Source organism: Podarcis filfolensis (genome assembly GCF_964270895.1).
Source record: "Podarcis filfolensis genome assembly, chromosome: 3".
NCBI classification, from domain to species: domain Eukaryota; kingdom Metazoa; phylum Chordata; class Lepidosauria; order Squamata; family Lacertidae; genus Podarcis; species Podarcis filfolensis.
In genome coordinates, this window is record NC_139606.1 from 25482677 (window position 1) to 25496134 (window position 13458).

Consider the following 13458-nt stretch of genomic DNA (forward strand, 5'->3'; position numbering starts at 1 on the left):
GTCTACATTAACTTGCATCAGCTCTTTGGGGTTTCAGAAAGGGAGTTTATCCCAGCCCTACCTAAAGACAGTGCAGGGCTTTGATGATGGAAATCAGGGACCTCTGCGCCCCTTCTCTTTTGTTCATTTGCAGCTACAAAATTGCTCTGAGGGCAAATTTGAGGCGGCTGGCATAGCCTCCCACTGCATCTGCCACAGAGCCCTCTTGCAACGGAGCTTGCAAAGTAACATGCATGGCAGCTAATAGTTTCTCAAAAGACCCCCTTCCGGGAAATGGCTGTTGCAAGGTCAGCAGCAGGGTAAGGGATGGACAAAGCCCCCTCTGCTCCTCCCCTTCACCCTCAGAGATGCTAGAAGCCAGGTTGCCTGAGACAAAGGATAAAACGGCACACCCAAGCACACCCATTCACATATAGTAGGACTGGATGCTGAAACCTATTTCACAACAAGTAGTAAGTTACAGCCCTGTCCCTGAGGGAGGTCAGCAGGGTAGTTGCTCATGATGGACAAGGTATGCCAACATTTCTCCAACAGAACTGAGAGCTGCCATATCTCAGCATATGCTACCCGAGGCAGTTGCTTCACTTTACCTAAAGGTATGGCTAGCCCTGGGTTAGGCAGAAGTTGAGTCCTGTACATGGCTGGACATGCACACAAATAGTGTGTCATGAGAGCAGACTCCATACCCACTGAATTTTCTCTGAGTCTGGTCAGAAGGTTGCACGAACATAGCTTATTTATAGAAGGTCAAAATTAACCTCCCCCACACTATATATATATTTCTCCTCAATGCATGGTTCTTTACAGACCCAAATAATTCAAAACTTCATTCAGATAAGCATTATATGTTTATGAGATCCATTCAAAACTTCTAAAAATTACCGTAAAGCCAATCCCAACAAATCCTCAAATAAATACCTATTATTTAATTACTACATTTTTAAGATTAGCTAGACTGGTGATCAGATTACATCACAGCTGCACGTTGAGAGCTTTTGTGATAGCAAAGGAACAATAAATAAAAGTCATTTAAAGCAGGCTGCTACTGAGTATGGGGTATGTATATATGTGCCTGGCCTAGTATTGCTCCTATTTCCACTGCAGCAAAACTAGTCAAATAGATTGATCAAAAGTCTGCAGTCCTTTGAGCATCTTCTGAAAAGGAATTGCAGTAAGCAGTGAAACTAAGGATGGGGAATTTATTTTTTGTTCACTCCAAAAACTGGATCATGTTTGGATTGGAATGCAGATATACAGATCAGGTCATGTGTCTATGAATCTTTCCATGCATGGTTCACTCAAACTCACTCCTTTTAATGAGGTGGTCCAAGGTCTGCTATCTGTTAAGTATGTAGTACCTCCAGCAACACCTTGTGATTCCTTCTAGTAGGGATGCAAGATCCCTTTCTGCATTCAGTAGCACTTTCTGGCAGAAAACTTCCAGTTCTATGGCTTGGATCCAAGGATGCCTTGCGCTAATAGAAAAGCACTTCCACTTGCACAAAGCAATTCTGCTTCCTACTGCAACCCCTACGCCCTATCCCACGCAGTCCAGAGATCTGTTGATTTGTGGGTGGGGACTGTAATGAGGGTGTAAGGGACGGGCTGCATGACAAGGAATTGTGGGAGGCTTCAGACAAGGAACTCCCTAGCAAAGCCACAGAGCAGAAAGGTTCAGACCCAGGGGAGTTGGTGGTGGGATACAGTGCTGAGCCCTCATTGGTTTCAGTTTTCTCATGACTTGTTGTGGTTTCATACCACAAATCCGGCTATGCAGTTGGAAGAAGGAAAACACCTAGTTATCATTTAAATTTCTTTTAGAACACCACCATTCTCATTGAAAATAACTTCAGTGTCTTCAAAAAAATCTCACTGGTGTCTGAAACCTTAGAGGTAGGAGGGGCAATACGCAGCTTCTGAACTGATTATTCAGAAGTTTATACAAGCAGATTGGATGGGAGCCCAGAAATACAGCACTCAAAAGCTTGTTCTTCTCAAAACTTTGCAAAAATCAGATGAAACGAGCACAGGACCCTTTATAAAATCTGTTGCAAAAGTGTTATCACTGCAGTTAACACATCCCTATTGTTCTGAAAAGGAACAAACAAAAGTTAAGAGTGTAATTATAATGATTTTCCTTTTAAGAAATCCTTTCAGTAGCACAATGTGTGAGTGTCAGGAGAATGACAGCAGAAACGGTTTCATTAATAGCCAGATACTGCTAATCTTGAAGATTATTCATTTGGAGGTATTGGGTTCAGTTTGAGAATGAACTTCATGCTCGCAAGTTGTTGCTTTAGTTAAATTGGTGAGCCTTTCCACCTGGTAATTTGTTTTTAAAATAATACTATTACTGCCTTGCTATTGTAAAGGAAGAATTACATTACACAAAACAATTTTAAATCCAAGTTATAGTATATTCTGAAAAACTGTTATGGATGCTGAGACTATTGGGACTCTCCCAGTAAAAATCTATGGAAGGCAACAGCTTACAGATTATCCCAGATAATATGTGGGTTAGATTCCTATGAAAGTAGTTTCTTCATCTTCTTTATTTCTACCATGACAGCAGCCCACACACAGTTCTTCAAAACTGTTCCACAATGGAATGGAAACAAGGTCTACTGCACAATCCTTTTGTGGATATGTAAATGGACTTGTTGGCTTATGGCCTAAGCACTGAAGCACAGAACACAACAATGCATTAAAAAAAATTAAACAGCAGCTTTCAACCCAAGGGCATTTTCAATGTGTAAAAAAATAAGATTCCTCATCTAAATTGATAGAATCTGCCAACATAAGTCAGTTCTGCATTTACTAATTAGAAACGAGCTGTCTGGGTGATACCCAGGATTGGTCATATTCATACAGAGGCGCCACCTTCCGAAGAAGAATGAGGGACCGGCGGCATGTGATGCCATGTGCCATGTGTCAGGATGTCAGAGGAGCTGGGGACAGAGCTGAGTGCAGTGGCAGCTCAGTTCCAATGGCTGTGGTTCCTTCCAATGGTTGCTGCCACCGGCTTGCAGCTGCTTTCTGCTTCCTCCCCCTCCCATCATCCCTGACCACTGGTCCTGTTAGCTAGGGATGATGGGAGTTGTAGTCTCAAAACATCTGGAAGGCTGGGTTTGGGGATGCCTGCTCTTTCTAATAGGACTTCCCTCAGAGAAAGCTGTGTGAGATGAGCTGTCCAAGGTCCTGAAGCCTGGCTTGCCATCTGCAAGACTGATAGTGTAACCATATCTAAATCATTTCAGAAGTAAGTACTATTGAATCCACACTCCTAGTTATGTGGGGTTAGGATTGCAGCCTAAGTCACCACCAGATGTTCTTCATGCCCCTTAGACTCCAGCTTTTGGTCAGGAGAGGACATCTTCGCAAGTGTAGAATTGAACCCATATTTTTTAACAACTGCAGCTATGAAATGAATACAGTAGACACGGTTGCTTTTACTCAGAAAAGCAGCCCTTCCCTGGTGTGTGTGTGTGTGTGTGTGTGTGTGTAGCTCATTGTGGGGAAAATATTCCACTTGCTTCCTTAGTTGCAAATTCATATGCCTGTGTAAGAAATGCTGGGCCAAGATGAATTCCCAAAAGTGCATTCCATATTGCTACCCAATGTATAAACAATATCTATAGGGAAAAGGTACTCTGGAGAATAAAGTCAATGTGAAAGCTTTTTGTAAGCTCCTTTAAAGAAATCCAATACAGTCTCTGCTGTCTAAACTAATAAGCTATTTGGTGGAATCAATTCCGCAACAAAAAGTTGATCTCCTTTTATAATTCTTTCCCCTGGTTGCTGTTCTTGGTTCGGTAACACATTTGTATGGTGTTCTATCACTTTCACCCATTGTTTAAACTGGGCTCATTACTTGATAATTGTGACCATATGGAAGAGATATGATCTATGTTAATTCACACAGTGGAAAGTGTTGATAATCTTCCTAGGATGTTAACTTCAAAAGCTTTCGTTCAGTAATTGCCTTGCTGTCAGCTAGGAACAAAACACCTATAAGCATTTGTGTTTGGCTTTAATGAAATGTTTACAAAATAATCCTACAAATGTTCAAAAATCAACATTAGAATGCTGTAGTTTTGATCTATTCAACACAATTTCCAAACTGTAATTTCCCCTAAAACTACATGGAGCATCTAATTTTTAGAAAAATGAAAATCAGCTATGCAGAGCTTGTAGGAACAGAAAGGAGAAAGGCAAAGATATGTATAATTTTAATTTGCTGTAAAACAAAATATATCTCTGGAGTTAATATTTAAGAAGGGAAATATACAAATGCTTTAAATCAATGCATTCATGTGCGGATTTAATCACCATGCTACTTAATAGGAGAAATTCAACAAATATTTTGTTTTAAATATATTTTTGCCTATTTGTAACATGCAGATAAAATGACAGTATTTGCCATAATAATTATGGCAATTTCATACAATTGCACAATGTTTTCTAACAATATGTTTTGGAGAAAGTGTAGGGAAAAATCAAGTGCAGAATCCTGTGCGATGTGACAAAATCCATGAATCATGGTAATTTCAGTGGGGCTCAAGTATACAAAGAATAGTGTGCAAGATTGCTCCATTATAATTATATCAAACTATGATATTTAGAGTACGGGTGGAGAAATGCAGATGATCCCCACACCGATTTCTTACAGTTTCACACTGGAAAAGAGTAAGGGATAACAGGAACGAAACAGAAACATAGCTTACAGAGACATGATATTGTCACCAAATACTTAGTGGGCCACTAAAGGAAAAGACATACATCTTGACTTTATTTGCAAAAATTCAAAACCTCTTGAAATTAAAATTTCCCACAGCAATTTCAGGGGTCAAGGGATAGTTTTTGAACCAAGTTCCAGTTTGATTTCTCTCTAAAAATAGGAATGCTATTTTGGGCAGTCCAAGTTAAACTCTTTTAAATGTTATTTATTTCAGTGGGAATAACATTTCTCCTACTGAAAACAAGAAACACTAAAAATGCCTGGTTGGATTATAGTTTGTGTTTTGAATGATTATGCATCACCCTTGGTTTTTCTTCTCATATAAGAGGCACATCTGCTTATCATTTGTTTGTTTTAAACAAGAAGTATAGTTAGCTTTGTTTTCAAAAATCCTATTGAATTCAGAAGAGCAGATGAAGCCATATAGTTGCCCTCTCAATTTTCCAAAGACACGCTCTGCTCTGCTCTACTGTAGCCTATGTTATCTCCAGTATGAAAGACTATTATTTTGACCATCAGTTATAACTAAAGGGGAAAAGCCAGGTATATAAAACAAGAAAAATAGAAGAGTTGCATATTTGTAAAAAAGAGAGGCACATTTCAAAACTAATAATTCTTACAGTATATATTCATATAATGTTGTATTGATATCTCTGCTGCCAATTAGACTATTTCTTTTATAACATTTATTTCTTTGTTGAAAACTAAAAAAAAACAAAACTCCACCCCGTTCTATTTTCTGTGGACAACACCAAAAGTCAAAGTAAAAGGGGACCAAAGGAAAAATCCTTGTATTTTGCCCTTCTTGTACACAGGCTGACCAAATAGATAAGGAAGAGTATTCTGTGCTCGCCCAATGCTGCAAATGCACATGGCGTACCTTTCTGAAAGGTAAGAAGGAAGGGGGAGAGCATTTCCTGGAAGCTACAATAAGTGAGCACTCTGTGAGCATTGTGTTCAAAGAGTGACATTATTTCAAACAAAACTTAAACTACTGTAAGAATTATTCAGCCAAGGTTAAGCACTTTTACATTTCAAAGATTTCATTTTTTTTTTAAAGTGGAGTATGCACTTACTGCTTAACTCTCTCACATTAATGCCAATCTGTGACTTCTCATCTTTGCCCAGCCTCTCTCCCACTTTTTTTTTAACCCTCCCACTTGGCTGACCAAAGAAACAACATGCCCCTCCAGAATTCCACATACAGAAGGCAATCAGACTGGTAGATGGATCTTGCTTCAACCCTGGCCGAAGGAGAGCATCTTTCACTGCACCTGAAGGCAGGCCACTTTTTCCTCTTGAGTGCTCCCCATCTCCCTGGATCTGCTGCCTGGGGCATCTGCTGCATAATACCTAATGGTACAGGCAGTCTTGGAGCCACCTAGACCTCTGTTCTCCTATTCTTCTGGGTCAATACCAGCTCCAACCAGGGCTTTTCTACTCCTACTTTCCTAGGCCCTTCTGCCAACCTTCCCCTTCCTACTGCAGTCAATAAGAACTAGAACAAGCATAGGCAAACTCAGCCCTCCAGATGTTTTGGGACTACAACTCCCACCAGCCCTAGCTAACAGGACCAGTGGTCAGGGATGGTGGGAGTTGTAGTCCCAAAACATCTGGAGGGCTGAGTTTGCCTATGCCTGAACCAGAAACTCTAAGAAGCAGAGCAGCTTAGCTAACATCAACCGGAGTCAAAGTCAGTCAATCAACTGCAGCCACAGCCCCTGTTCAGTCGTGGACACACAGTCAACAGAGATAATCGCTGCCAGAGATTTTATCATGGTCACCATCACTACACTACTGACTAAAAATGTTTAACTTTGCCTTAATTGTGCCCTTACAGATTTTGCTCTAAACACAATGTGCAAGAAAATAATTGATAACAAAGACAGAGGTAGCCAATGTGGTAAACCCTTTCCCCGCCAATGTTGTCAGGCTAAAACTCATTCCTGAGCATATTAAACTATGGTGGTAAGGGATGAAAGGAGGACATTATTTTGGCCACCCCTGAATCACAATTTAATCACAATTTAATGATGTCACAGTCAGTAATCTAGACAACTTCCCTTGTGCCCATGTGGGATATTCATCTTGCATGAAATGCCCCAAATCATGAACTAATCGTTTATTCGTCCCATCTGCAAATATGCAACTGACTTATAAGCTATTTGAATATACTTAATGAAGGGAATAGCGACTTGAGTGAAAAATGCTGTGTACTTAAAATCTGTAGAAATTCTATGGTGCTCCCCTTCATCACATTTTAAGTGACAATAGCCAACTGACAGAAATATTATGTAGCGACATGTACATGCATATGACTGACAAACAGTGTATGTCTTCGTTATACTTCAGTGAATATTACATACATTTAATGGTTCTTTTAAAATAAATAAAAAAGAATGCTTTGTCTACTAAGGTTCACTCTGCTCCACTGACTGAACCAAGTTTGGCAAAGGGCTACTTCATACCTCTGAAATTTCCATGGAGGGAAAACTGGATACTATACTATGCCTGCACAAAATCATCGGTTATAAATCACATTAGTAACCTCTGACTGCTAGCATGTTATGAACATTTGATACAGTGGACATTCAAGAAGTATATCACAAGTGATGGTATACACATGGAGTTTCGACCATTTTCCTTAAGCCCATGTGGGAAATTCATCAAGAGGCCCAGAATCCTGAGCTGAATAAGTACTCCAAACATTCTAAATGTGTTCTTAGTAAATGTAGTTAGGAAATGACACTATTTAGTTAGTATCCCACAAATGATTCAGTACTGAACAGTCTTGTAGTATAGGCCACATTAATTCAATCTACCTAGGCAGAATAACTCTCTTATTTTGGCTTGATATTTATGGTTCAGCTTTTCTCTCTTCAGTACAGAGCGGACATCTGGAGAGGGAGTCAGCTGAATAACTTTTGTAAAGTGTGGAGACTGCAAAAGCTAACTACTAAGTTTGTAATTAACTCCTTGCACAAGCTGATTCCGGATTACAATAAAAAAAAAGGTACGTGCAAACACACACTTTGTTTTAAGCGGTTTCAGGAGTGGGTGACACCTAGCTTTGGTTGACAATGAGTTTTGTTCAGAAAAGAATTGAGATCTGTACCTAGTTCTTCCTCTGGCGTTCCTGGAAAACTGATCCCCGTCTTGAGGAGGTCACCACCGTCTTCCTCTAGAAAGACAGAAACAAAGTAAACCACATAGATGTTATCAGGAGCACAGATGTTTACTATTCGTTTAACTTTCACAAAACTCAATGTCCCTTAAAGGAGCACAGTGCAGTACAATATATATATATATTGTATATTTATACACACACACACATTTTTTTAAAAAAATTTAACATGTCATTTCCAATAGTCATTTAACATAACTTCTTATCTTATGCAATGTTTTAGACTTCTGTCAACAACCTCTGAAGATTTTCTTTATCACTTATTCTGCATTTCTTAATTTCTCTATTACTTTTAATTATCATTAACTAACATTTCTCTTCATAATATTCTTTGCAATATTTCATATAATCCTCCTTACAGAACTTCTTGCAGTCCTACTAGCATAATCTGCTTATTACAATTGCTTTTCAAATAGTTCAAATATTTACTCCAGTCTTCTAAGAATCTCTGGTTCCGCAGGTTTCGAATCCTTCCTGTTAATTTATCTAATTCTGCATAGTCCATTAATTTCATTTGCTATTCTTCTTTTGTCAGTAATTCTTCTTGCTTCCATTTTTGTGCCAATAGTATACAATTCCCCCCTCCCCATGTTGACATACAATTGTCTATTAGTAGTTTTTTTTTTAATGTTGAACTAAGGAACACCCATCGTAATACTATGTTCAGAATTCCAAAAAACTCTGGAAGTAGGAGGAGAAATGCAAACATAAAAAGGGGGAGCGTATAAGCAGTGGCTTTCATAGGCTGCTGCCACCTCAATGCCCTCAATTAGTCCAAGGCATAACCCTTCCCAGGAAGTGACCTGCAGACCACTTCTCAATTCGTAAAGCATGTTTATGACTCTTTATGATCTGAAAATGTTCACAATATCGCCTACTCCTACCTCGAACAGCCAGCATGACCACTGATCAAATAAAGATTGGACTACAAGGAGAGCTTTATTTCTCTGTATGGAGGTGTAAATAAGCACACAGAAGCAGCTTCCATACAGCTGACTTTTCGCAATGAGACTCAACTGCATCCTGACAAATTCCAGGCGCACAATTAAACTGGATATGGTGTTCTTACACAACAAACACACACATATACATACGGTATTTTTTAAAAAAAATTGCAGTAAGGAAATTGATGGGTAAAATGCACTGGAAAAGTATGAGATTAATAATTGTTTGAGTCAGCACCACAGAACCTCCCTGTAAACAAACCAGGATGAGTGCTTAATATGCAGGTCATCTAGGAGAGGCCTAAGATTCCATTAGGGACGTGGGCGGCGCTATAGGTTAAACCACAGAGTCTAGGACTTGCTGATCAGAAGGTCGGAGGTTCGAATCCCCGTGACGGGGTGAGCTCCCATTGCTCGGTCCCTGCTCCTGCCAACCTAGCAGTTCGAAAGCTCGTCAAAGTGCAAGTAGATAAATAGGTACCACTCCAGCGGGAAGGTAAACTGTGTTTCCGTGCGTTGCTCTGGTTTGCCAGAAGCGGCTTCGTCATGCTGGCCACATGACCTGGAAGCTGTACGCCGGCTCCCTCGGCCAATAAAGCGAGATGAGCGCTGCAACCCCTGAGTCGGTCACAACTGGACCTAATGGTCAGGAGTCACTTTACCTAAGATTCCATTGTGTGAAACCTTTTAAATGCTGCCTTAGCTCCTAGGAAAAATCCCTCTATTCCACAAGGAAGCATAAATATTCTGTTACCAGTCTGCCGCTGTCAGAATACCATGTCTGGACCAGAGTGCCATGGCCCACTATATGCCAAATGCATATCCCTTAAATGCAATTCTCAGCATTTTCAGGTAGGGCTAGAAGAGAACCTTTTCTAAACCTATGGAAAGCTGCTACAAGTCAGCATAGATAATCCTGAATTGTATTAGAGTGGTCTCTCCCCCCACCCCCCAATTTTTGTTTTATTTATTTATTTTTAATGGTTGTATTGCCATTTTAACTTCTCATGAAATTTAGTCCCGAGAGCCTGTCTAAAGGGAAGATACAAACCCCTTAGCTAAATATAAATAACCTCCACAAAGGTCTGTGCACGGTGCCTATATTTTATATCAATAAACAATATGCCCCAGCGTGTCTGTAAATGGTAACTTCTGCTTTCTAGCTGAAGTTAACCAGTTTTAAATGACACGGTTGCAAATGCTAATTCATACAGTTTTGCTTCTGGCTGTGACATACCCTGAAGGTCAGCTAATATGATTTAAAATTATAACAATGGGAAAGATTGCACAGACCTTTGCGGAAGGGGGGGGAGGCGGGGACTAGCCAAATTCACAAATCTTTTGGAGAAAAGGAACATTTACCTTTTCTATTTGAAACTGTTAAATACGCCGTGCATATAATATGCAATCTCCCGCAAATCTCGTCAATCAACTTGCAGATTAGGTATAATGAATCTTTTAAAATGTGACAGGCCCATGTATTCAAATTAAATTCTATTTGGAGAGGTAATGGACAACTCTAATTAAATACAAACATAAATCAGGCAGAGTTACCATGGAGATGGCTCATGTGATCTGTCTACAAGTTAAAACTCAGAAGTGGAGCCTCAAATCTGGCTTCACAATAAAAAAGGCGAACAATAGGAGGAACTTTTGCTGGAGCCAACTAGAAAATGTATCAAGGAATTTAACAAAAAATGTAGCTTTATTTAAAAAAACAAAACGAAAAACAGAGGTAAGAAGAGCCAAAAATGTCCATTACCATGGAAAGGAGTTAAGCCTCCTTCTATAAATGAAAATAGCGGCCAACCAAACGGGTATTCTGTGGGCAAATGTAACCAAGATTTTAAAGTTCCACATGAATTTCAAAACAAATAGGAACATGTGGTGAAATGGCTCTTTAGTGGTGCATTTCAAAGCACAAAGGTGCTGCAATCTGAAGGATTCTTGAGCAAGGAATTTCCATGCTCACAGAACCGTCACCATTCTCTCTCATGCTGGAGAAAGTTCTTCATGTACATCACTATTGGCCATGCCACTGAGTTATTCCAACCACAGAAATTAATAGGAGATCCTGTGGGTTCTGTGCGTGGAACATCATCATCACTACTACTAGTATCAATATTAATTGCCCACCCTTTACTAGAAGGTCCAAGGGCAAGTTACAACAATGAAAGCATAGTGTTACAAACAGTTTAAAACAATGTACAAAGAAATAAGGTGAAATAGAACAGAACATACAGAATCCCATGAAAGCCCACTGCCAGTCTGGCCAAGCGTTGAATAGATTCCTTTTGCCCTTAAGTAAAGGTGAAGGGACCCCTGACCATTAGGTCCAGTCGTGACTGACTCTGGGGTTGCAGCACTCATCTCGCTTTATTGGCCGAGGCTGCTGGCGTACTGCTGGTCGTGTGGCCAGCATGACTAAGCCGCTTCTGGCGAACCAGAGCAGCGCATGGAAATGCCGTTTACCTTCCCGCCAGAGTGGTACCTATTTATCCATTTGCACTTTGACCTGCTTTCGAACTGCTAGGTTGGCAGGAGCAGGGACCGAGCAACGGGAGCTCACCCCGTCGCGGAGATTTGAACTGCCAACCTTCTAATCGGCAAGTCCTAGGTTCTGTGGTTTAACCCACAGCACCACCCGCGTCCCTTCCTTTTGCCCTTACACAGCATGAATTATGTCTTCTTCTGGCAGGCCCCACATTAAATTTTCTGAGCTGTTTGCTGCCTTTCATTTCTCACAGCCGCCATAAGGACTCAAGAATGGCTATGCATCCACCACCACCTCAATCTAGAGGGCTTTTCTGATGCTTTTTTTTAAAAAAAAAATGTGGTTCTATCAGCTTACAAGCTGTGACTTGCAAAAGCACAGCTGGAGAAACCTTTGGACTGCCAGATGTTGCTGGACTCCAACTCGCATCAGCCCCTGCTGGCGTGGGCAATGAAGCACAGTAACATCTGGAACATCTGAACCCTGCATAAAGGGTTAGAGTAGATAGGCAGATGTATGAAGATCTGGCTTCACATAATAAGCATTGACCATACTGGAAATAAATTCTTTCCAACTAATGAATTCCAATTGATTTTAGCTTTTTTTTCTTTCTTTTTTAAGATGCAAAATCCCATGACAAAATGAGATCATTTAAAAGCATTTTTATTTTATCGTTAAAAACATTGCTTAGCTTTCTTGTGCAGATACCAAATCACGTTCTCTTCTCACTTAATGATCACTCAATTAGTACAAGTCAAATTCCAAAAACGTGCCTCAGGCTCTCATTCATGCCACCAGGAGCTGGTGCCAGGTTAAAGAGAGAAAGAGAGATAGAGACCAGTCTGAAATGAAATCTATGGATGTTTGTTCACTTTGGTTAAATGTGAAGATTTAGATAAAATGATTTTGTGATACTGAACTTTTCAATACTGTGCTTTTTATAGAACTTTGCCCTCCAGGACTTCATGCTTTGATTCACATCTGCTCATTACACCAATTATTTTCATTGCTTATTCACAGTAAACCAATGGGATTCTGGAGATTTTTCTCTCTCCAAGAAAAACATATATTGTATGATGAATTATTAAACCCCTGCAAAAGTTAATACAAATTTTTGTCACCACTGCAAGAGACCGACAAAACAGATAAGCCAGTGCTAAATTAAACAATTAAACAAGACCCTTTGAGTCTTCTGAGAAAAGTAAAATGACTTGAAAGAAAAACAAGTGTGATTTATCTGTTCTTTATGGCACCATCTCTTCTGAAATCTGAACAATGCTGAGCTTACAACTGCCAGGATTTTCTTGGTGTTGGCAGCTAGAAATCCTTATTCCACTTGTGAGGTCTAGGTGAAGATGCTCAACTGAGAGGATGCAGTGGTGCAACTCTCGAGGCAAAACACACTCCTCTTAATGCACTGTGTGTACAAGCAAAGGAGTTTTGTAACATTATATCTAGATTGAAATAGCCCCTCTTTCAGCAAGGCCAGGAAAGAGAGGTACTCAAGAAAACGTAGCAACGTGGTGCATTTATAAACATTGCTGTAGTTTGTGCCTGCTGTTCTTGGAAAGGTAACAGCTCAGCCTTAACTTCCTATGAACTTGCCTTCTGATGTAGTTGTTTCACATTATGACAAATCAACATTACATGATATTGCATCCTATTGGTGCTGCTGTGGAATTTCAGACAAAAGCCAGTCCAGAATGTTCAAAGAAAGGGCACTTTTCAGGGTGATTCAACTGAAAATAAAGATCCCTGTCACCAGGAAAGTTGCAATCTGAAGAATTCTAGGGGTGTATGTGGGGGGGGGGGAGTCTCTTCATTATCTTCATCAGGCTTGAAGGAATGGGCATAATGCAGGGGCGGAGGAAGGGGGTGCAGTGGGGGCAGCCCGCCCCAAGTGTCACCACTGAGGGGGGTGACAAAATGCCAGGCGGCACTCACCGTGGGGCCTGCAGCACGCCCGAGCCACATGTCTCTCCTGGGAGTGACGTGGTGGCTTGGGCGCCCGCAGGCTCTGCACTGCCCCAAACAGTCTGCCCGCTGCCTCCCCCTCAGCTGTAGGGCGGCTGAGTGGGAGGAGGCAGGCAGACTCCTT

General features: G+C 40.6%; 1 protein-coding gene across 10 annotated transcripts in view; it reads right to left on the reverse strand.

The window, feature by feature from the left end:
• The window catches only part of DLGAP2 (DLG associated protein 2), a 406771-nt gene that overhangs the window by 102672 nt on the left and 290641 nt on the right, over positions 1-13458 (reverse strand). For 8 of the 10 annotated variants that reach the window (XM_083607163.1, XM_083607158.1, XM_083607162.1 and 5 more), the window contains one exon: positions 7854-7919. The exons of the other annotated variants lie outside the window; for them this stretch is intronic. In XM_083607163.1, coding sequence (XP_083463289.1) covers positions 7854-7919 — 66 coding nt within the window. The remainder of the gene's footprint in view (positions 1-7853; positions 7920-13458) is intronic. 10 annotated transcript variants of the gene reach the window in all.